The 24931-nt window shown below is 41.7% G+C and overlaps 1 protein-coding gene across 9 annotated transcripts in view; it reads left to right on the top strand.

Moving 5' to 3' along the window:
- MTSS1 (MTSS I-BAR domain containing 1) overlaps positions 1-24931 on the top strand; it is a 126336-nt gene that overhangs the window by 579 nt on the left and 100826 nt on the right. For all 9 annotated transcript variants that reach the window (XM_041407519.1, XM_041407527.1, XM_041407524.1 and 6 more), the window contains 2 exons: positions 16034-16095; positions 18781-18854. In XM_041407519.1, the coding sequence (XP_041263453.1) occupies positions 16034-16095; positions 18781-18854 (136 nt within the window). The remainder of the gene's footprint in view (positions 1-16033; positions 16096-18780; positions 18855-24931) is intronic.

The following is a 24931-nucleotide window of genomic DNA, read 5'->3' as shown; positions in this document are numbered from 1 at the left end:
CTGGCAGAGGGGCTCCCTGGCTTTACACCCAGGGTTTGGGGCTTGCGAGTTGGCTGCAGGATACCACCTCTCCCTCCCTCCTCCTTCCCTCTTTTCTCTGTTTGTCCTGCTCAAACATGCAAGCTGTTACTTCGCAGCAGGGTCAGCGATTTGCTTCTTTATTTTACAAATATTTTTATTCGCCTTTTTTCTCCCCTGGTGTGGGCTGTCAGATCGGTAGCAGAATGAATGCAGCGGGGCGGGAGCGTGGTGCGGAGGAGCCGGGCACGGAGCATGTCAGCCGTGGGGTGGGGCTCGGAAGGGCAGTGTGAGCATTTCGGTGCCCAGCTGATGGGCGCGATGGAAAAAAATCTCTGCCTGGAGATGCTCAAAAGTTGATGTGTGCCTGGATTACAATTGCGGCTCAGTGTGGTATTATTTTCACGCTGAATATGCTCGTGGAGGGGGCATTTCCTTCTTCCTGTGAATGGATACAGAGGTTTCAAGTGCGGGGGTCTCTCCGCCAGCCGCCAGAAACCTGAATGTGCTGATCCCGTGTCTGCCACAGGGTCCCTTTGAGAGAGGCGCTCCCACTCTATCCTTGGCAGCCAAGGGCACTTCTGCAGGGTTTTCTTTGGGTGAGCGGGTGCCTCCCACTCTTCTCTCGTGGAAGTAAATAGCGTAAAAGCGTTGCTGTGTTCTGCCCGTCGTGTCTCCCCCAAACCCCAGGGCAGGAGGCGCCCAGCCTCCGGCACACGGCCGTACTGCAGAATACTGCAGTGTTCCCCTGGACAAGGGCAGCCTGTCTTCCTGCCAGGGCCGACTGGAAGGATGCAGTTGTCGGGAGATGTTGAGGGACGTGTCAGATAATGGGGACTGCCGTAATTTAAAGGCGGCAGCCGTGCACGCTGTGCTTTCCCCGGCCAGGGCATGGGATTTCTCTGGGTGTTTTTAATTCATGCAGGGCTGGTGAGCAGCGAGGGCTGCGGGAGAAAGAACTGCCAGGTGGTATTGGAGGACAGGGTCTGCTCAAGAGGGAGCCTGGCAAAGGTGAATGGCTTCTAGTGTATTTTTTTGGGAGGGTGGAGAAGCTGTTTGCACTAGAAGTTATTTTTTGGCAAATGTTTATATGCACTTTCCTCTCAAGAGATCTTAGGAGACATTTAATTAAAAGCGTGGCTTGTCAAGAGCAGGCAGGTTGCAGAGGGGAGGGGGGACTCTGTGTATCTGTCAAGACAATGCTGCAGACCTGGCAGTGGTGGTCCTCAAGCTCTGAACCTCCTTGGATTTTTAATAATGACTGCACTTTAAAATAAATTAAACCCCCAAAAAAGTAGGAAACGATCACAAATCCTGGAAATCATTTTAGTGGTCAGTACAGGGAACAGGCAGGAGATGTTCTGTTCCAGATGAATTGTGGTTTTGGGTTTCATCACAGAGGGACACTGAGTATGTTTATTCTTTCCTTCTTTTCATAAGTGATGCATTTGGTTTTTTTTGCTCTTAAGCCAGTGGGCCTCTCTGTGGATTAATTTTTTTTTCTTCTGCACATTGCTACTTGCATGGGAATGCTGCTCATCAGAAAACATGTTGACATGAGTGTATGGAGATGGGCACAGGTGTGAATATTTTTTTCTTAATGCTCCATAGTAGTGGAACCTGTTTTGTGAAGTGGCAATTACTGAAGGGGGAGGTTTGGAAGGAATCGCTGCAGATCTTTAGCAGCATGGTGGTTGTTATGGTTAAAAAAAATCCACTCATTATTTAGCACGAGTAGAACAAAGAATTTTTACCTGTAGTTCAGTTTGATGCAGCTGATGCTGTACTACTGAGATGCACTAGGATTCTTTGTGAATTGTGCACAAAGGAGCACAACAATTTCTAAGGAAAAGTAGCTATTTTTTTGATAGTTAACCAGAACCTTTCAACTAATCATACCTTTAGTAGTAAAGTGAAAATTAGCATTTTAAGTGCTGTTTCACGTAGTCAGATCTGTGTGGGCAGGCTGCTGGCAGGATCTCGGAGCTGTTGCGTAGGGGTCTGCCCACGCATACCCAAGTGCTCTATCCGTGCTTATTTCTCATCTCGGGCTTCGATCAAGGCCCCACATGCCCTGCAGTGCTGAGGGATTTCATGCAGCATCCGCCTTTTTTTTTAACCAAATGGTTCACAGGTTCTTTTATCACATGTATTGCTCTACCTTAAACTTTGTTATAAAAATGGTAGGGTTAATCAACAGCTTCAATTACTCTGAAGTCTTGCCAGTGGATGCAGATGGGTGCTGCAGCTGAGGTGATGAAGATACAGTACATGTGGGCTGATTTTTCTCTTTGTTCCCAGTAACACAGAACTGGCTCAAGTGTACCTGTTGTTAATTTTGAGCTCTGCCTGGTTCTGACAAGGTTGCAGGAACTGGAATTACAATTCTGAGCAATGTGATTGTTTCCATTTGTCTCCATATACTGTGTTAGATCTGAAACTTCATATGGGCAATATATGTCAGTGTGAGTAACACATCACATTTTTTGACAGCAGGATTGTCTTGCTGGCTGAGGTCTCTTGAATGGCATTTAATATTTTCTCCATAAACCCCAAATTTCTCTCCACCCTCTATTAAAAATATTTTTGTGTCTAATACTAAACAAAACCTGCTCCAAAACAACTCAGCATAAAGCTAAGTGATTTGGAGAAATGTTGTTACTGAGTAAATGTAAGAACAGTTAATAAACATCCCATTTGTACTGCACATTATTGTACATCACCGAGTCACACACTATTTTGAGTTGGAAAGGATTCTCAAAGATCATTGAATCCAGCTCTTAGCACTGCACAGGACACCCCAACAACCCCACCGTGTGCCTTAGTGCTTTGTCCAAATGCTTCTTAAAATCTGTCAGGTTTGGTGCTGTGACCACTTCCCTGGGGAGCCTGTTCCAATACCCATACACCCCCTGGGTGAAGAAACTTTTCTTGATATCCATCCTAAACCTCCCCTGACACAGCTTCATGCTGTTCCCTTGCGTCCTGGCACTGGTCACCAGAGAGAAGAGATGCCCCTCCATTTTCCGCTGTGAGGAAGCTGTAGACTGGAATGAGGTCACCCCTCAGTCTCCTCCAGGCTGAACAGAACATCTGGAACTTCAATCCCCTGACAAGGGAAGTCCATTTTTTCCATGCCAAACAAGGGTCAGATTTGTTGAGTAATATGGTGGTGTATATGATGACAGAGTTGTTTGTGTGAAGTCCACAATGGGAACTGAGCTTGGCCATTGTACTCTAGAATTGGACTGCTGTGCTTTGAGGTTTCAGGACCTGATTAAATAATCATACAGGTGGGAGTGTGTGTGCCCATCCCATTCTTATTTTGATCCATTGTCACAGCCCTGATGTTTCCTACGATACATCACTGAGCCTGTGGCACTTAAAATTAGTTACACTCTTATGCAAGATCTTTTTCAAAGCAATCAAAGTTTATAAAAACAAAAATAAAATGTCCCCTCAGAGGAGCAGTCCTGTGTGCTATGTGCAGACGCTCTGTGACTTGTTTTTGAATGCAGTGAATTTTCTGTAGCTCCCTGTGGGAAGGGAGTATTTGATCTGAATGGTTTGTAACTCATTTCTTGCAATTGAGAAATGAGATGCTGCAATGTGCTGTTAATTTCAGTATCTCTTTTAGTGCAAAACAAATCATTGCAGTTAATTTTTGGGAGGGCCTGTTGCAGATGGGTTTCAAAAGAACTTGTCTTCTCATGCAGAGCAGAATTTCTTTAATGCTCCTTTTCCTTCTGAGTTGATTTTACATTCCTTTTAATCACATTGTTCTCTGCTATCCTGAAGAAAAAAAACATCTCTGAAAACATTGAAATGGGCTGTGTTTGTAGTTCATCACTTGCTTGATGCTGTTTCTTTGGCTTTTAGCATTCTCTTTATTTGTCTTGCCTCTTCTGCCAGCATGTATTTTGAGAGCAGGGGCTTTCTGTGTATCTACAGCACCTGACACCTGTGGGGTGGGCATAGGAGGAAGAGGAGTAATGAGCAGTCAGATGAACACAGGTTGTCTGTGACTTCATTTATACCAAGTCAGAGGATTTGCTAAATTTTTATGGATCAGGTGTGTATTACCAGTTAGTCTCATTCATCTCCCTGTATGTGAGGGATGTGCAGGTATTGTCCAGAAACAGGGTTCCCAACAGACATGTGAGTTTCTGGAAAGGTTTAGAAACTTTTATTTTCTGTATATGTGCTTGATTTAGATTTGTTTAGCTGAAAGCACAATAAAATCAGTCGTAAATAAAATTGGTAATCTCCACTGTAATACTCTAGAGGAGGTGCTGGGACTCCTGGACTAGGCAGTGGTGCATCTTTTCTTTCAGCCATGCATAAGTCTTGGTTGAAACAGAAGAGAGAGACATGAACATATGGGCATGAGAAGCATTTATGTTTTTGCAGCCTCTTACCTGCTTTTAGAAAGTGATCTGTGAGAGGCAGCATTTTAGCTTGCTTTTGTATAAGCTGGGACCGGGGTGGCCACATCAAGGATTGAGAGTTGTGTGTTAGGTAGCCTTGTTTGCTTACAATCTATGGCTTTGTGATATTCACACATACAATATAAACTGAGGAAAACATATTTGATGGAACAAACAGAGCTGCTGAGACAGCTACTACAGCAAGTACAGCTGCAAGTCCTCAGTGTGTATGTTAATCCAAGAAACAGCACACATGTGCCAGAGAACCTGGGCAAATTTATTTTACCGTGACATGTCCTCGTGCAGCAGCTCTTCCCCAGCTGTGCTTTATTTGAAGCTTGAGATCTCTGTGGAGATTAGGAATGTTCAGTTGGATGATTTTAAGGGTTTGTTTCAATCCAGCTGTTAAGGATGATAACTACTGTAAGGAAAAACAAATGTGTGGTGTACTGGGATTGGCACTGTTTAACGTCTTTGTTGGTGACATTGACAGTGGGATTGAGTGTTCCCTCAGCAGGTTTGATGATGTCACCCAGCTGGGTGGTGCAGTCACCATGCTGGAGGGGAGCAATGTCATCCAGAGGGGCTTTGACAGATTTGAGAGGTGGGGCTGTGTGAACCAGAGAGACCTTACTGCACCTTGAGTACCAAAAGGGGTCTGCAAGAGAGTTGGAGGAGAATTTTGACAAGGGCATGTAGTGACAGGATGAAGGAGAATGGCTTCAATCAAGAAGGCAGGGTTAGATTAGATACAAGAATTTTTTTTACTGTTTGTTGAGAAGTTGTGGTTGCTCCTCCCTGGATCAGTTCAAGGGCAGGTTGGATGGAGCCCTGAGCAACCTGGTCTAGTAGGTGGTGTCCTTGCCCATGGCAGGGGGGTTAGAGGAGATGATCTGTAAGGCTCTTCCAACCCAAAGCCTTCTGATTTTCTGTGCAACAGACAGGTAGGTCCAGGCTTGGAGAGGAAGCACACGTGCCATGTTGCACTGGCATGTCTCTTATACAGCAGTCTTTAGGACAACTATATCTTTCAAACCTAGCAAACTGGTGTTTCTTCCCCTTCACAGAAGGTCTGAGATGAGTTAATTTGGAGTTTTTCTTCCCATATATTTTGTTCCTCAAAGGTTTTGCCACCAAGGCATTTGGAGCATAGCTGGCTGCTCTGATTTCTTATACCTCTGCCTCCCAACAACCTGCTTGCTCAGGCAGTTGGTTTGTGTACACTAAAATTCTTGCCTTTTCCAAGCAGCTGCAGTATCTTTCTGTAAACATCTCAGAGGGGGAGGGATTTACATGCAGCAAAGGCTGAAAGATGGTGCAGGAGGAGAGCTTCTGCATGCCTTCCTAGACACTGAGGTTCAAGCAACAGGACATAGCTGGGAACATACTTAGTCACAAGTAGTTTATTTTTTAGGGACACATGTTTTCTTGATCCAAATACTCTTGTGTGAGTGTTAACAATTTATATAACTGCTGAACATTTGCTACATAAGTGTGTACCAGGCTGGCTTATCCTGTGACATACCCAGAACAAAGATTTTTAATATCTCTTAAGAGTACTCCTTTTGCACCTGGCAGGATGCCAAGAGCTGCACAAAAAGGTTTGTGAGGTTCTAAGTGTGGAAGGAGTTGTGCAGTGCTGCATGAAACACAATTGACTGAACAAATGTTGGAGAACAAGAAGTCTGTGTAATTACGGGCTTAGTGCTGGTTAATACCTAACAGAGGGTGATATTCAGTGGAGGTTGCTGCTTCCTTCCTGACTTCTGAGTGTGCATGAACTGAACCCAAATCTGTTATAAAATACCTGAGAAGATATTTTTTTTTTGTGTATAGAAGTTGCAAGTGTTGATGGAGTATACTTGTGAATCTGTAAACAGCATCTTCTGTAGCATAGCAGTCTATGTGTTTTCAACTTCTGAAGAACATATTTAAGGTTCATGGGCTACCCAAAGACACTGTGGTCTTGAAGATAAGCAGGGAGCAAAATAGGAACTATATCTAAAAAGGCTTTTTGGTCTACTTTAGAGTGTGCAAAGATGAGTACAGAGAAATTTGAGTCAGTATCATAAAGAGGCTACACTTCAGAATAAAGTAGTCTCTTTAGGCTACATATATAGAAATGCCTTTTCCTTTTCAAGGGTACATTTTCAATTTGAAAATTATGTCTGCTGATACTGTAAGGTGCCAAGCACTGCTTTGTTTGCTGGGATCTATGCTGACCTTTCAGGACATTGATTGACTTCTTCCTGCTGGGATGAGATAGCTTGAATGCCAAGATGTTTGGAAGGACTGGAGACAAAATGTCTAGTAGCTTTGTGGCTAAGACCATAGCAGCTTTCATCTTCAAAGTGCTCTCTGTGTGACTTGGCTCCAAAGAATGGCTCCCATTTTACAGAAAGGCAAGCTATGGCTGCAGGTTTAGTGACTTCTACTCCCTCCCCCCAGGACAAGAAGAAATTGGGTGCATCTACAACATGGAGTTAATGAGGGAATGTTGTTTAAGCTGCCAGTATAATGGGTTTCTATCTACACACTGCTTTGTTTTTACTGATTAAGACGTGTTGCTGTTCACCCCTGTGATAACCCAGTGTGTGCAGGCAGAAGAGATGACATCTAAAAATGACTGATAAATTCTCAGCAGAAGTGTCTTGAACTCCTATCCTGAAACTATCCTGTAACTGAAACTACAGGACCTCTCTCAGTTTTTAGTGAAGCCTGACTGGAACATCTTAACCATAAGCTGGTTGATCATGAGGAATTTGTGTCTTGTGGGTTTTTCTGTGAGCTCTGTACTTTTCACTCTTCTGTTCAATAACCATAAGTGATGTGTAGTTGATTTGAATTCTAGGATGCTAGCTGGAGTAGTCATTCTTTAACAAACCATGTTTGCAGGAATGAGCTTGTGTTGGTGTGTAAAATGCTACTGAAGAGTCTGTAACTAGAGACACTCGGTTGATGATACAGAAAGGTTCACATTTGTTCTCATTTTTTCTTCCACATAAACTGCCACCATGCTTCTCATCCAAGCATGAGGGGGTGTTTTTTTTGTTGTTGTTTTGGTTTTTTTTTTACCACAAAAGTCACGTGTGCTTTGTAATTTCTCTGAAGCCCCCTGTATAGAGGCATAATTTAGAATCTTTTGTTAATAAAGCTGTATTTGGGATGTCTCCTAACAATACCATCCATGAGCAAACCACATGGATGTTCATTGCCCATTAAACCAAGGGTCTGATTTGGAGCTTGAAAGGGATTATTTATCTTCTCATAGTAAAATGGAAAGAAAGTAGCCTGCAATAAGCATACTTGCACTTCACTGTCTGTCACAAGGCAAAGGTCAATAAGGATTAAAAACTTGGGTACCTGGCTGCTGCCTTTCTCCCTGTAGGTACTTTTCTGGTCATCTCAAGTGCTTGTTAGTAGTTTGGGTCCTGGAGATTGTTATGACTGCTTGTGGGATGGAGGTTGTGTTGAGTGGTTGGTCAGAAATTAGGGATTCTACTTGCTTGGAAAGAAGTGATGAGACTCCAGTGGTGTTGGTGACATTACCTACACAGGGCTGTTGGCTTGAGGCTGTCCTGTGTAGGTATTAACTTGACTGACTGCCTCCTGATATTTTAATTATCTTCGTTTTGATCCAGCTGAAATATTGTGGGTTTAGAAAATAGCTGCTGAGTATGTACAGTGGCCACGTAATGAATGAGTGGATGAAAGGCGGTATTGATGAGTCTCTGAGGAGAAATCTGCTATTCAGGCTTGCAAACTTGTTCAGACCTGCAGGGAAGAATGTGGAACTAAATGCTTCCTCTGGAAGACTTCTTAATGTCCAGCTTTTTTTAATGTGGCATGGGATAAAAGGCCTCTAAATGCTGTGGCTAGTTGTTTCCCACCACCCCCCATGTCTTTTGAATAGCTTCCTATGTTTAGAGAAGGAGAGACTGTATGTTTATGCATGATGTATTTTTCTCACAGTATGAGTCTAACTTTTGTTTGCTAATTACCCAATCTTGGATTTAAACCATGAAGTGGCTGCTTTGGAGCTGAGTTTCTTAATCTCATAAACCCTGAAACTGAACTATGGACAGTACAGATTTGACGTGGTCCCTGTTGACACAGAAGGAGGCTCATGAGTTGGGTTTGTAAGCCAGGATGAGTTTTCACAGGTCCTTGCTGCACTACAGATTGGAGTCACAACCATAGAGCAAGTGGTGTCCTCCACTGGGGATGTTTAAGCATGGGCTAACACACTGCAGGCATTATTATAATACAAATTAAAGACTCCAGAGCTCTGACAACAGAATGGTACCAGACTTAGGTTCCCTCCCCCTTTAAATGGTTAGTGAGATCTAATAAAAATGTGTGTTCTTGCAAAGTAGTGCTGCATTTCAATGCTGCTGATAAGGGAATTGGGCATTCTTTAGAGTTCTTCAGGTGGTTTGAGAATGTAGAAAAAATGGGTATTTGTGGTGGTGTTGTTGTTTGGGTTTTTTATCCCAGTGGTGTGAATACCCTTTTCTGGACTTTACTGACTGGATTTAGTCTTGATTTTTTTCATGTGATTATCTGTTTTCTTTATTGTTCTAATGTACTATTTGAACTAAAAACTAAATAGTTTTGAAAATACTTAACATGTGTTCTGTGATGCATAGAAGAAATACCCAGTTGACAGGTTTTCTTAATAGGCTATGAGATGTCTTCAGCAGTGTTTTGTTGCATAATTTTCAATGTTCTGATAATGTATGTCCTTGAAAAGCAAAGCTTGACATGCCTGTTTATACTATGCATGCTGAGGGAAGCTAGTTTCTACTCCTGCCATTCCCTAAATAAGAGGCAGAAATAATGGAAATAAATGTATGGATACAATTACCCCTGCTTTCTTTCCTGAAGGGTAGTTACTGCTTAAATGACATCTTACTCTGATCTTTGATGTGCTTTTACTTTCACCTGCATGCACTGTAATCTCTCACACCCGTAGTCTGTACCTGTCTGCTCCTCTGTTCAGCAGTGTGTGTGTCCAGCTCTTGCTGTGAGATCCCGTGAAATTCGTGTCTTTTGCTGTTGGCGCCTTTTCACTCCTGGCCCAGCACAAGCTGAGAGTCCCTTTTGCTGATGGAGCTAAACTCAAACTTCCCCTATGCCGGGCAATACCTTTAGTTTAGAAAGACAGATGGGACTTGGAATTCAGCTGGTCCCTTTCCTTGTCTTGTGGTAGTATTTCTGCAAGAGCTCTACACAAATGTGTTACTCTTCCTGAAAGAGTTCTAGTGAAAAGAAGCTGCCTGACCTTTCAGAGCTGCCTGTTACTTGGTCTTATAGTTAAATGGGTTGTGCAATCTGAAACTTCTCTGCTGAAGCCAAACTAATTGTTTCTTGTTCTGCACCACTGGAAAAGAGATGATGGACAGCAGCAGGGATGCTCTTGAAATCAGTACTGGGACTTGGCCGAGTTCTCATTCTGAATATTAGAAATAGGGAGTAGATTGGATACAAATTGATTTAATTTACAGTGAAGATGGTGAGACAGTGAAGAAGGCGACCCAGAAAAGTTGTGGATTCTCCATCATTGGAAATGTTCATGTTCAGTTTGGATGGGGCTGAGAACAGCTTGATTTAGTAAAAGATATTCCTGCTTCTGGCAGGGAGCTTGGACTAGATGGTCATTAAATGTCCCTTCTAACTAAAGCGCTTCTGTGAATGTGAGTATTTGAAAACCAAAGGAGTAATGGAATAGATTTTGTGTACATCTCTGTGTCATTACAAAAAATGAAGTTTCTCTTGCCAGCAAAATTCCTGTTTCAGTGTGTAGAAAGATTTGAGACTTTAGATGCTGCTTAGAAACATTCATGAGACAGGCTCTTGCTGCTTTTCGGAGTAGAAAGAGGCAAAGCCAACAAGCAGAGTTTTTTGGATGGAGAAGAGCAGTTATGAACTTCAGGCAAGATGATGCTGATTCTGTGCTCGCCTGTATGTTGCAAGACCATTTGTGACTTGTTAAGGGTCTGTCCATGAGTTGTGGACTCGTTTAAATGAGTGGATTGTACAGAGGAGGATGTGTTAGTGTTTGGTAGCAGTTTTTAACTTTTGCAATTATGGCTGGCCAAGTGGTCTTTTACCCAGTTGACTATGGATTCCTCTAGAGGAAGAGGAAAGAGGAAAACTGCCAGTGCCAAATGTTACCTGAGAAGGGAAGCTGCCTGTCAACTGTTGTATCTTCCAATGTGTTGAGACATCTGTGGCTGGAACCATTTCTTTTTTCCCTTTTTTTTTTTTTTTTTTTTAATTTTCTTTTTCTTTTTTCCCCTCCTTTTTTCTTTCAGATTGTTAATGTTTTCCTGTGCTCTTCCCCTCTATTTTTTCCTGGTTTTGTCTGTTAAAGGACTCTGGAAAAGTGGTAGTCTCTATGTGCAAACCATACTTGCTGATTGCCATTTGTTATGTGTAACATCTGTGACCTTGTGTGGTGTTTAGCGCAATAAAGTCTCTTTGCTACTTGGAGGTAGTGTAGTGAATGCCACAGAAATGAGACATTCATAATAATCCTTGTGATTCTCTTATCTGGTAAAAAAAATATAAAAAGAAATCTTTTGTTTCCAGCATGATTTACTTTGGAGAGGTAGGAGGACACATGCACAAGCCAAGTTACAATTTTTGTTCCAAAACCAGATCTATGGCATTTGGTTGTGTTACTAGGGTATGGAGCTCTGTAACACTGTTGTGTGTTTGGGACTCAACTTTTTAGCTTATCATAGCTGAACAACAACACTGAGGTGGAGAAGTTCTAACTCCTCTACCCTGTGCAGTTGTTTTCTTTTCCATTTCATTGAAGTCTTGCAGTTAGTCATTGTTAGTACTTTCCTGGAAGGCATACAGCTCCTGGTTTGATAACCCCTGAGATTTTTTTAAGGCACTGCTCTCGCCTGCTCTCGCCTGCTTCCTCTCTCTGCTACCTCTCTAGCTGAAACAGCCAGAATTAGATTCTGGATTTGCTTTACTGAAGAGCGTTTCCCTGTCTCTGTCCCCCTGCCCCAGAAGTTTAGATGGGTTGTTGCTGTGATCAAGATTCCAAACTGTTACTGCTGCCTTTGTACTTGATGTGTCAGCAAGAGCTGGTAATAGGGCTGCAGAGCCTTTCTGATAAATGAAAGCACTTAAAACAACACTGTCAAGGGGTTTTTGAAGATGGAATGAGTCTTGTTTGTGGGAACTGGGGTGCAAGGAAATAAATTAATAAAGTAAGCATCTTTTTGCCTAATGGGAAAAAAAGAATCATTACTTCTTGGCAGGAAGAGTGAGAGAACATTTTAAAACTGTCAAGGCTGCTGATACTTAAGTTGTAATCTTAGATACAACAATCTGGGTTCCTATTCTTGCCATTAGATGTCATCAATAACAGTTTCAATAAATATCCTTTGCTGCAAGTCTACCCTTCCTTTTTTGAGCAATCATTGAGTTTCTCATATGTGTCTCTTCGTATTCCTGGTGTGGAATCACTGGCCTGAAAGGAAGGGAGAAACTATCTTCCATAAATTTTTTGTAGAGTTGTGTTTATGGAGGGGGTTGTGCTGGTTCACCAAAATAAAAAAGTTTCCACCCAAGGCTTCTTTTTCCCAAGCTGCATCTTGGTGATAATTTCATGTTCTTCCCTGGTGTGGCCGGCTGACCTTGGCCAGCTGCTTTTTATCTCTTCTTCTTCAATGGGATGGGGGAGAAAATCATAAGAAAAAGCTCAGTGATAGAGACACAGAAATCACTTACTAGTTATTGTCACGAGCAAACCAGATCTGAGTGGACAAGATGAAATTTACTGCCAATTAAAATAGATATGAATGGTGAGGAAGGTAGACAGAAATGGAGACATCTGCCCATGTTCATGGGTCCGGGTGTCTTGGGATTTCACTGGATGATGGTGGCCCACCCTTTTCCCCCTGGCAGTGGAGGAGCTGTGGCTTTGGGGACTCCGCCCGGGTCTGGGTGTTGGTGTCTGGCACTTCAGACGCTTGCTGTCCCTGAGGGAAGTTGGTTCATGTCCCTAATTGCGGACCGGCTCCCTGAGTGGCAGGCACGAGGCACCGGTTTGTTTCTCAGCCCTGAGGCAGAAAGGTGTTTTCCGTGTTTTCCCTGCCTGTGTTTGGCACAGATTAGCTGGAGCTGGGCTGTGGGATCAGGTGACTAATCACCTATAAGCCCACTAATTAAGCAATGGGGTAGGATAATGGCATGCTGCAGCTTACTGGTGACATGCTGGGTGGCAGCTGAGCTCCGCTGGGGAGCTCCAGGGGCCTTGGTGCCATGGAGTGTCGTATGGCAGTGGGAAACAAACCTCCATTCCGTGGAGGACAGGTCAAATTTCTTCCTTCAGTGACTAAGAAATTATTGGGCACAAAGTTATTTGGGGGGAAATAGTCCTTGGATTAATCCTTTAACAATTTTAAAGAAAATTATTTAAGCAAACCCTCACTGTAATCGATCCCTGGTTTAATCCATGAAGAGCTAAATGGGAATTTGTGACCCAGGATCCTGCAGTGGCTCTTCCTTAAGCGTGGCTGCACCTGGGGGAGGCCTCCTGCTTTCACAGATAACACCAGGCCTGAGTAACCCTGACATTTAAAAGAGGAAAAATCAGTTTCTTTATCAGCCAGCTGAAATTGGAAATTGTAGGGGGAGCAGAGGAAGCTCTGGGAGAGGCAGCATTAAAAATACTGTGTTATTATTCTTCAGAAGAGGCTTTATGTCGTAAAAGCATGTGTTGGACAAAGACATCAAATTCCACCTGCTGTTTCTTTGTGTTTAAATTGAGAAAGTAATACATGTTGAATCAAGGATGTGTGTTTTTCACCACTGTTAACATTTCTCTTGACACCGCTTTGACAACAGCAAGAACAGTTGCTGGAGGTGAGACACAGCAGGGCTGCCGTGCTCCAGGTGGCACAGGAAGACGTCTTGGGGAGGGATTTTTTTTTTTGGGGAGGGATTTTTGCTGCCCAGGGCGCTGGGCTGTGCAGATTTACAGTGCTGCTTTGACTCCTGCCATCCCCTTGGTTTGTCCCCCACAGGCATCACTTACAGGGCTTCCTTGCTTCCTAGTGCTGGAGTTGGGATAAACCCCTGATTATTTGCTCTTGTGAAGTGGTGGTAGGTGATGAACACTTTTGCTGTAGGTAGGATTGAAGGGGGTTTCAGTTTCAGCAGGGATGTGGTGGTGGAAGTGTTCTTTGGAAAAGCTGAAAGGAGTGATGCAGTTTAGTGCTTGACTTCGTGATCTGAGGGAGAGATGAGCTTGTGCACGTGGCTCCAGCAGGGAAAAGTGAGAGCAAATTATTGTGGACCCCAGATGAAGTACATGCCTCTTATTTTCATCTGAGTGCAAGATTAAGATATGGCAAGCTCAGCAAATAATGTAGGATTTCATATCCCTGAAACTGCTGGAAGGTTTTCTTAAAAACTCAAAAATAAGCAAAAAAAGAACTCCAGAAAAATCTGCCAGTGAAGGTACGAATTCAGTGACATTAAAAACCCCCAAAAGCTCAATTTTTCTACTGTCTGAAGTGAGATCAGATGCTCTTTGTCACTATATAGGGAGCCCAGGTGAACAAACTGCTTTGATTTCAACCAAATACAACAAACAATTAAACAAAGTGAGCTTACTTGAGCAGGCTTGGTTTGAGGAAAACAGCATTTTTATAGACAAAAACTAAATAGTTGTGGAAATGTTTGACTTCTCCAATTTTGCTTTCAATGCTGACCAAAAAGGGGTTTCTTCCTGAGCTGTGTTTTCATAGGAGTGCCTTAAGCTTGCCTGGGAAGCAGCTAAATGCAGGGCTGGTGTCAATCTCCTGCGTGCCATCAGGTGTGTTTAGCTGGAGAATACACCGGTGAGATGGAAACATAATCAGGCTCCTTTGGTATCCTCTGCTTGCCGGCCTGCTGGAGAATCCTGTAAAGCCTTGGGTGCTGGTGATTGTCAGGGCTTTCAGGGCTCCTGGCATAGCCATGCATAATGCATGCACGGCGTGCAGGTGACAGTGAGAGACTGGGTTCAGAGTAGGGATTGCAGTAAGACTAATAGGTTTAAGGAAATAGCATTTTTTGCCTCTTTTAAATAATTGGGTTTCTTTCATGTTTAAAATGTCTGACAATTACTTGATTATCACAAAGCACTTTATATTCTAGGTCTTGCCACCCAGATGACTGCTGTTTTCTCTTTCCCTTTCTGTATTTGTCACTGGCTCTGTCATGTGTAGGGTACAGTAAGGTTTTATGAACACCTGCTTTGCATTGTTTGGGGTATTTTCCTTTTTTTTTTTTTTTCCTTGCAGAAAAACTGCTCAACAAACGTTGCTGAAAAATACAGAGCAGAGTACCAGTAGGCTTCCAAGCAGGTGTCTGAGAGCTGCCTTGCCAGGGTGTACTGAGGAGCTGGAATTTGTCTGACAGCTTTTGAGGAAGGGCCTGTCTTTGCCCTGAAAACAAAACACAGTCTCTCATGGCAGTGGATTTTGGTTTACTTAAAAAAAATCAGACCAGTTTATAAGGGTGGATTGAGTTTGCTGCAAGCAACTGCACTTTCTTGCAACCTCTTCCAGTCAGAGCTGGGGTAATGTTAGCCTTGAGGATCTGCCTTATCTGGGTTTTATTGTGTTGTTGCTCTGGTAACAGCAAGTCTTATACCTTTATTAAAGGAAGCAGGGATATTTTATTTTACTCTCTAGACTCCAATCAAAGGGAAATGTTGAGGTTTCTTTCTACGACATTTTTGCTCTTAGCAGAAAATTTGCACTTACTCTGCAGAGAGCAGTTTTGGAGCAGAGAGCAATTTTTTGTTTTAAATTTGGCAAATAAAGATCACGACTTGTAAGAATACTTTGTGTCCATGTTCTAAGTAAAACTTTGGGTTTTAATCCAGTCTTTAAAAATGGGGAAAATTCTATAGGAAACTTGAAGTCAGGAAGAATTAAACCTTATTAAGCACTTTGTATACACTCAGTGCCATGCTGTTTTGTCAGCTTCAATTCAGAAATTGTCTCCAAGGCTTTTGACTGTTTTGGAAACAGGTCTTGCAGTGACAAAGTAGCTGTTGGGAAAGCTGGTTGTCTTAAGCTGTCACTGTGCTTTTCTGTGTGCAATTAGAGTTATATTGAGGCAGTGCTTCTGGTGGTATATTGGTCAAGTCACACTTCTATTGTGCAGGCCCTGAACCTGGAAAAAACAGTTGGTAAAGAACAACTCTGATGCTGCCTTTGGTTTTGGGAGCTTCTCTGTACATGCAGTATAGTAGTATCCTGCTTTGAATGGGCTTGGTTTTTGCTGTATCCATCCCAAGCATTTCTTTTTGCATTTCTTTATGCATTTCTTTCTGCTGCTTCAGAAATCTCTCTTGCCCAGTGTTTCTATTCAGAAAAACTGTAAAGCCTCATTAGAGGACTCCTGTTTCATCTGGATTCAGAAGCAGTCAATTTTGGTGTTCATGGATTGGGATTTAGTACGGTTTTAGTTATTGTTTTACATCTAGTTTAATTTGATCTATAGTGTTAAATTGCATAGAATGCTCAAATTAAGTGTTCATTGTTGTGTTTTGTTTTTTCTTGCAGGGAAGTTACCCAGTGTGGGAAGATTTTATAAATAAAGCTGGGAAACTGCAGTCTCAGCTTCGGTAAGTTTTATGTTACACAGTCAGGATCCCCTACAGTTCCTTGGATGTGCAAACATTAAGATTAAATGCAGCTTTTGCAAGGATAATTTTCTAAGCAGGTCCTTGTAAAATTGTGCATATTTCTTAGTCAACACCTGCATGTAATTTTTTAAATACTACTACTGGTGTTTTAACATACTTAAGAAAATTCACAATATGCCACCAGCTATACATAATAAATATAAAACGAACTAAATTTCATGGATATTGATGAAAAGTTGGAAAGAGTTTACTGTTGTTTAGTGAGCACACATTTGAAGTTGGGTCTATGTTGCCATTTTTATTAATGTAGAATACAAAGGGGTTATGTTGGAAGACGGCTCAAAATGTTAAAAAAATCTTTGGTAACCTTAACAGCATTTTCTTCTGACTTAAAAATTAAGAGAATTGCTCTGCTGAATCATGCATTGGTGATTATTAAAACTTAAGGGTTTGGGGTAAACTTTGAAAATGGCATTCTGGATTTTTTGATACATGGCAGAAATATCACACTCAGACCAATTCTACCTCTAGAATTCATTCATTTGTAAAATTTGTTTCTGCTGATACAAATACAAGCTCCATTTCCTCACAACTTTCCCAAAACCACAGTCTCCTCTGTGCTCCACAAAGCACCATTTTTTTTTTCCCCCAGCAGCTGTAGTGGTAACAGGTTATTGGCAGTCTGATTTGTGGTTCTGTGTTGCATTATGAGCCGTTCCCAGAGAAGCTGGGGGTTTGCTTCATTTGCTGCAAGCAGCTGGAATATGTTGTTCTGCTGCACTGTGCCCAACATGCCACACTTGCATGTGGTTTTTTTTCCTTTTCCAGCAATCATGTCACAGTGAGTATGGAAGATGTAGAGGAAGTAGAGAAAGAGGAGAAATGGAGAACTTTCCTAGCTGTTTGTACTCTTCAAACACAGGCCTTCTGGGATGGCATGAGGCATAGTTTTATTTATTTCCCAGTCCTGTGGTGTTGCATTCAGTAAGTGCAGTGCTACAGGAACATGCAAGCAGGCAGCTTGAAAGCCTGTGTTTGAGGATTTGCTGTTTGTTTCTAGCAAATGTGTGCCTTTTGCCGCTGTTTCATTTCTGTGTGCTCTGTTAAAGGACAGCAGATGTCATTTGAGCAGGAGCCAGATCTTTCTGGATCTTGTTACTGGGGAAATGGAACTTTGTTATTAGCAATATAATTAATAATTAACAACATAGTACATGAATAACAGTGTGACCCACAAGTTTGGAAGATGAACATCACAAACAATGTTAAGGGAAATTTTAGAAAATATTTTTTGGTTCCAGGGCCCAATATTTCTAGATAGCTGTCAGGGTGGGGGGCTTGCCCTCCCTTTAATGTCCTGGGCATGTGGAGAGTCCTTATGCATTTGCTTGGTCCTCTCACGCCTGGGGTGTTTTTTGTGTGTGTGTTCAATTCTTTTGTGCTCTCAGTAGGCCATTTACTACACTGCCAGTTATGTCCTCTGTACCTTGAGCATATTTGGAGTGAGACTTGCATAAAATCTGACCTAATTAAGTAGTCCTGTGGTCTTTCTGGCTGAGGATCAGCTTCCCTGCAGGTCTGCTGGGTTTTTTGAGGCTACCAAGGAGCTCTTGAAACAAAGTGAATGTGATAGTCCCTGTTCTGGATTTTGCTTGAAAAGGCTGACTGACACCACCAGGAGAGAAAATCAGAGTTACTATTAGAAAAGATGTGCAGAAACAGAACCATGAGGTAACTGTGGAGAGGGCACAACTGTAGAGCCCTGGCCTACTTTCTCTTTAATTGGGCCAACCAGACTATAAACCTTCAGAAATTGGGACTGACCTGAGGTGTTCAGGGCTCTGGGGCGTGCTTATCTAGAACAAACGTGTCTGGAAATTGTAACTCACGTTTGCTGTCCACTTGAACAGATGTAGGTGCTTTCCAAACGTGGAGGGAGATTGGGCTAGTGAGGTTGACACTTTGGATTGTGAAGTCTGAGGTTGCTGGTGTACCTCTCAGGAAGGGTCCTGCTTGGAGGAGCGCTAGATCAGAAAGGAGTTTTGGTAATTTTGGGGGTTTGGGGGTTGGTGGTTTTTCTGGGTTTGTTTTTTTCTTGAAATGGAGGGTTTTTCTTCTTTTCCCACTTTTCTATTTGTCCAAGAACTCCAGACCAGTCTGATTTCCAAAAAATTTTCTGTTTCAAGGGATGCTCATGCTCCCCACATGAAAAATGCAGGATCCTAGATAAAAGGAAGTTCCTGCATGTTTATTCTTAAAATATGCATTTTCCCTGAAAATAACAGTGGCTATAATTTGTTCACTAATGGGTGAAGTATAATGTGTGTTAGATTTGTTTTTCATGTCTGACTGCTTAATATTAGTTCATCAGAGGAAATCAGCTAGAAGGAGGGTGGCTGTGCTCTTTTGAAACAGCACCTGTCCTGTGCAATTCTCAGCATGGAATTAGCGTGGCTGCTTCCAAGTTCATAGTGCTAACACAAAGCAAGGAAGGGATTAAGAAATGAAGGAGGGAAAAGGCTAAGTTCAGATATAAAAGAGAATACTTTTTGTGGCCTCTGCAAGTTCACAGTGTTATTCTTTATAAGCCTAAATGTTTTTGGCAGTAATTAAATAGGCATCAATGAGACACTGCTAATGTTTTGTTATCTGTATGCATTTCAGGACTACAGTAGTAGCAGCTGCTGCCTTTTTGGATGCCTTTCAGAAAGTGGCTGACATGGCTACTAATACACGTGGTAAGCAGATGTGTCAATATTGAGTTTAACAGAATGCTGTGTGGTTTATACGATTTGTAGTAATATAAAGAAGTCTTGTTACATTGACAAGCAGATCTGTGAGACATCTGTTAGATGGACTTGCACTTTGAAAAAGTGGCACGTGAAAAAGGAAGTTGTCTTTACTGAAAAAAAATGCTGGAAACCTGTAATTTAAATGTGTCATCAATCATGTGAACACTTCTTAATTACCATTTGAATTATACGTTGATGAATAATATTTTAGAAAGCAAGATTTACAGAAATCTGTATTCACTGACGCCTCTGTACCTTGTGTAAATGTAAAAGGCTTGGAATAAATAACTGTAGGGCTGCTGGAGACAGAGCAGATACTGGCTGATGCTATGGCCTTTAGGATCTGCCAGTAATGATGACAGTGACTTATATCTTTGAGCAAAGACTTTGCTTCTCCTTCCCCCTTAAGTCTGATGTTCTTGGTCAAACTGAATTTTCCTGGGCTGTAGGCTTCTCTGGGTAGCAGTCTCAGCTTATTCGTGAGTATGGAGAGCCAAAATAGTGCAGCTGGCATCCTTTCCAGGCTGCTGCTGAGTTGGAAGGAGACAAAAGGCTGCTTCTCTCTGATGCTGGATGCCCAGTGACCAAGGCATCGTGTGCAGATGTCCCTGCAGTGGTGTAGGGCGTTCCCCATGGTCACTGTCCTTGGACTGCTGCTGAAGAGTAAATCCAGAGTGCAGATAAATCACTGCTGAGGGAGCAGCTCTTGGTCACCCCTAGCCCTAAAGATTTTGTAGCATTGTTAAAGTCTTAATGTGCTGTTGGCATTTGACTTGGAGAGTAAGAAAGTAATACTGCTTACATGAAGGGTGTTCATTCCCATTAGAAGAGTGCAAGCTCAGTCAGACTTCCTTTACCTCTGGCTAACAGGAGGAATAGCAGCTGCTGGAGTGAGTTCCAAGTCACACAATGACAAGAGGGAAGAATACTTCTTTTTCCTGTCTAAAGCTAATATTTACATTCTGATAAGAAGTTCCTCATTATATGCATGCCTACTGTAAATTGTAGGTAATCTGCTCACATAAAATAATAAACATGACAGAAAGTGGAATAAACTAAGGATGAGACTCAAGGAAGAACTTCACTTGGATTTCTGACATGTCCTTCCTTCAAGCATGTTCACTTCTCTTTCTTCTGCCTTCCCCAAGGGGAAACAAAGTAAACTACCAAAATCCTTGAGACTTGTCTTCTAGCTATGCTGGCAGGCTTATAGGACTTCCATTGAGATACCAGAATGCCTGAAACTTTTCCCACTCTCAAACAAAAATGGCTTGTGTGGGGTTTTGAAGGGTATTTTTACACTTTCTGCTGTGTCGTGTCTTGTCTCTTATCTCTTCGAACACATCCTTTACAAAAGGAGCTCTGTGAATCCAGGCATGTCAAATTTGTATAGCTCTTCTGTTCTGCCTTCTTCCTTCCCTGACTGAAAGGATAGAAGGGGATTTTGGTTTTATTTTTAGAAAGTGATGTTCTTGGCAATGAATCAAAACTCCAAGTTAGCTGGTGGTTCTGCTCTGCCATCCAGCCCAACTTCCATTTGTGCCCATTCAAGTTGATCTCTGAGGCTGCACCTTAGTCCTTTAACAAATACTGATCATTCTGCCTTGCTTTGGACAGGGATAAACACCTGTCCCCAAGAAAGGTGATGGCAAAAATCCCTATGACTTATGAGGGCACAATTTAATAAAAACATATTTTGCCATCAATTGAAGGAGTTCTATTCCAAAGGTAAAACAGAGCAAATGTAATGTTTTTCTTCTCTGATGTGGGAATTTTAACAGGCTGTCAGTTTTCCCTTTGAGTGGTTACCTAAAGTGAAAAATTATTTCCTAAATTTTGCCTGTTACTTGCCCAGTATATAAAATTATGTATCTGATTGTCTGATCAAACATCTGTGTTTCACACTATTTAGAGGGTTAACAAATAAACCAAAGTTTACAGTTAACAGATTAACCAAAGTGAGACAGTCATGTTCAGTTGCTGGAGATACATGAGACTTGTGTAGCACTTCCCATGACAAAGGCAGGGAGGTTGGTGTATTTTTACATCATGAGGCTGGTTTATCATTGCATGAGCCAAATGCTTCTTCTGGGAACTAACTGTATATGAAAATACTGAAGCAGGTGCCTGCTCTGGAGGGACAGCATTAGTTCCTTGTAGGATGACTGAAGTGTTGTGAAGCTGGTGTTGCCTGTAATTTGTAATTGCTTATAGTTCTACAGAAAGTGGCCTGTTATTTTAAGACTCACTGATCTAGCTGATGAAAGTGTTTTATCAGTCAACAGAAGAACTCTGGCTACTCTTTAATCTGTTTGCAACAGCATTAGCTTTGAAACAAGAAAAAGTGTTTGCCTGGATATACACGTCCACACACATGCAAGGGGAGACAATCTCCTTTCAGTCACCAAGTGTTCAAGAATGAGAGCTTATTTCCATCATTGCCAGTTCAAGTTCTTAACTGGTAGCCTTACCTTGTGTGCCATTACTGCTGTTCCCAAGCCCTGTCTTTGCTCTTCTGGTGCATTGTTGTCTCCATGCCATTTGATTCCTTCTAATCCTGCAGTGGCAGCAGTGTTAATCTTCACGTTCCCATCTGGAGCTCAGATAGAAGGCATAACTGGAGCTCTGCCTGTGGTAAAACCTATGATTGGATGAGTCAGATAACCTGTACTTTGCTGTATTTTTTTCCCTTTGTAGCTTCTGAAGTAGGAAAAGCCCTGAATGTGAAGCACCTGATGTTTTGTGGTGACTCAATATACAAATTAATTCCTAACCAGCTCATTTCAGCTTTTGCTTCTTCCTTTGCTGTCTCTCCATTTTGATGTGCATCAACCCAAAGTTGTCTCTTTTTTTTCCTCAGTTTAGTTCCCTTGGTTCAATGCTTTGATTTTAGCCGGACAAGGGAAAACACAGGGAAATCAGTTCTGATGCATGTATCACCAGTGTTAGATTTCTGTGGGTCTGGTCATCTGAGAATCATAATTTGAATGGGGGAGATTATTAAGTTATGTTGCTAATTTAAAGTAATGCTAGCTGTATAGCAGTGTGTGCTGTTTCTGCTGGCATCAGAGATTTTTGAAAACAAAATTCCTTCAGATGTTTTGATTTTTGAGCTCTGACAAATAGAGACATCTATGTAGCAGTTTTTGTTATTCAAGCTGCATCTGTTTGGCATACAGCCCAGCAGAACTTGGTAGTCTGCAGTGGAATCTGTATTATCTCTCACTATGATTATTAAAGAGAGTGCTTACAAAATATTAAATGAATGAGGTGCTTCAGGGTACCTTTAAATCCTTAATATGCCTTAAATAGTGTAATAACAACTCTTTAATACCTTAAAAGTGAAGTTTCCTTTTGGGGAGATGTGTGCTCATGAGTTTTAGTTCAGGCTTTTCTTTCATGGCTTATTTCTTTCAATATTTGAGAATCTGAATGTTTTTATCTGCATCAGTTCTAACTGAAGCATGGAAGAAAATTAAATCCAATTTAATTTAATTTATGTTTACCTTATTATTTGTGCAATAAAAATATATTGCCTTATGAAGTCAAGAACTGTGCATCCCAACTACTGTGTTTATATGTAATATATATTTTAAGTTGGCTTTCAACAGTATGTAAAAGGGTGTGTGTAAATTGCTTTGCTTTTTGTATGCTAGTCTTCTTCTGCCTCTGCTGCATTTGAATGTCCTTTGTAGATAAGTACTAGAGCCCAGGAACTTGAAAAAGTAGGTGTGAAAAGTAACTATCCTCCTTGTGTTATGAGGGAGATTAATGTGAAGATATGCATGCTTCTTATATATCCACTTAATACACCATCAGCAGCTTCGGAGTAAAACCCTGCCCCAATCTTGCCTACCTGCATCTGCACAGGTGTAAATTAAAATTTATGGAAAGATGATCTAAAAGCTTTGATTTACCAAGCTTAAAATTGATCTTCAAAGTGAGATTGTTAATGAGGCAGCTGATACTCAAGTCTTGTGGTTTTTTGTTTTTCATTCATATTGAAGGGTTTTGCATATACATAGGTGTGCTTGATATTAGCAGATTAGTTAAATCACTTCAAGAGGGTGTCAGTGTATCACACAGCTTTCTCTGGCCAGTTGCATTCCATAGATTGTAATGCTGTTTGAAGTTCCCTCTTGGCAAGCGCTACTAGAGGTATGTTTTCTCTGCCTTTGGTAATTCTGACATCTAGTATGTTTTCCATCTCTTTCATTTTACAGATGTCTGAGAGGATTTTAAGGCAATGCAGAGTTGTAGGAAATTCCACTTGAGTAGGAGACCCTTTCTGCTAGACTGAGGGTTTTGAGATCAGGGAGGGTACTGTGGGTAGACAGCCAGCTACCAAGGAGCACTGAGTAGATTTGGAAGCAAAACTCAGTCTGTGTCTGCATGGCATGCAGCAGCAGGGACCAAAATCAGCACAGTAATTTTAATGTTACCCTTTTTCAGGGGCCAGATATATCAGTGGGGAAGAAGTGCTACATTAAAGTGCCTGCACTTTTTTTCAGGCCTCATTAAATTTCAACAGCACACCAAAATGTAAATATAGTTTAACACTTTTATTTACAAAATTAAATTTGATTAATATTTGTGAGTGTCTATGTCAGGTAGCTCTTCTATGGCACTACGCAGTGACTGCCCTTCATGTTTAATAAGGCTGCTTAAAATAGTACCTTTGCTGCAGATCAGTGTTCCTGGACAGACACTGCATCCATGTTCTTCCAAGTAGTGTGAAAGTACACCTTCAGCCAGTCCTTACTCTGGGTGATCCATTTTTATTTTGGCCAGGATCTATATTGTATGTATTGAAGTGGTTTCCCAAGGTGCCAAGCTGCACAAAGTGATGCAGGGCTGGAATTATCTGTGATCTCCCAAGTAAGTGTGCTTAGGCCTCCTGAACCAGGATCTGGCTCACTGCAAATATGGCAGAGTGTGACCCAAGGTATGGTAGGGTCTTGGTATGCAAAATGTAATGGACAGTCCTGAAAGGTGTTTCTTATTGATTTATTTATTTTCATGGAGAGAAACAAAAGACGGAACAGAAGTTAAGCCTGGAAAGGAGGAAGACATCAAAATCTACAGCAATAGACATACAGCTGTATAACATTTTTGAAACAGACAGCTTTGCTCCTGGCTGTGGACTGTGGAGATGTGATGGTGATCTGTGCCTAATTTCAGAGTGAAAACAAAGCTGGTCACAACAGGAAAGACATTCTCATTGTTCCATTCCTTTGTCTGACTCCTCTTTAATTTCTGATTCTCATATTCAAATAGCAAAATCTTTGTTCGAGCTGCCTGCCAGTTAAGACTTTGTCATAAGTACTTTTTCCTCCTGTGGAGTCTTTGAAGAAAAATAATACAGTCCAGACTTTTTCTTTGTGGATTTTCATATATAAAATAATCAGGAAGAAAAGTATTTAAATGAACCATTCAGTCTTCCATTATGTTTTCATAAAGATGATGCAAAATGCAGGACCGAAATCAGAATCACTGGCAGATAATTTGAAGCTGGATACATTTTGCGTATCTGCTGTGTTGGGAGAAGTGGGACTTAGATATTCTGCTTAATAACAGCTAAAACTACAAATCACAAAGGTCATGTTGTGTTATTCACTGTTTCTGTGTTCCCATCTCTCTCTAGGCCAGTAGCAAATGTCAGTCCATGTTTGTCAACAAGTGCATCTCCCAGAGAACTCTGCTTCTGATGTGGGCCTGTTTGGCTGGAGCAGTGAAAATTGGATGAACATCTAAAATGCTCAAACTCCTCAAGAGAAGTGGTTTGGTTATTAATGACTAGATTTTATACTTAGGGGCTTGAAAGGGCTGCCCTGCAGGTAAAACATGGCCACTATCTTTTCTTTGGATAAGTGCAGGCATTGCAGCATAAAAAAATATTATTTATTTATGCCTTATTTTTTTCCTTGAGGTCAAGACAAAATCTAGCTCAGGGTCATCGACAACATTTGTGCTGATTTATCCCTACCTAAGGAGTAATATTCAGGGCAATAGACAAAAATAAT

Source organism: Onychostruthus taczanowskii, unplaced genomic scaffold (genome assembly GCF_017590055.1).
Source record: "Onychostruthus taczanowskii isolate IOZ18803 unplaced genomic scaffold, ASM1759005v1 scaffold27, whole genome shotgun sequence".
In the NCBI taxonomy this organism is placed as follows: Eukaryota; Metazoa; Chordata; class Aves; order Passeriformes; family Passeridae; genus Onychostruthus; species Onychostruthus taczanowskii.
This window is presented reverse-complemented; position numbering and strand designations above follow the sequence as displayed.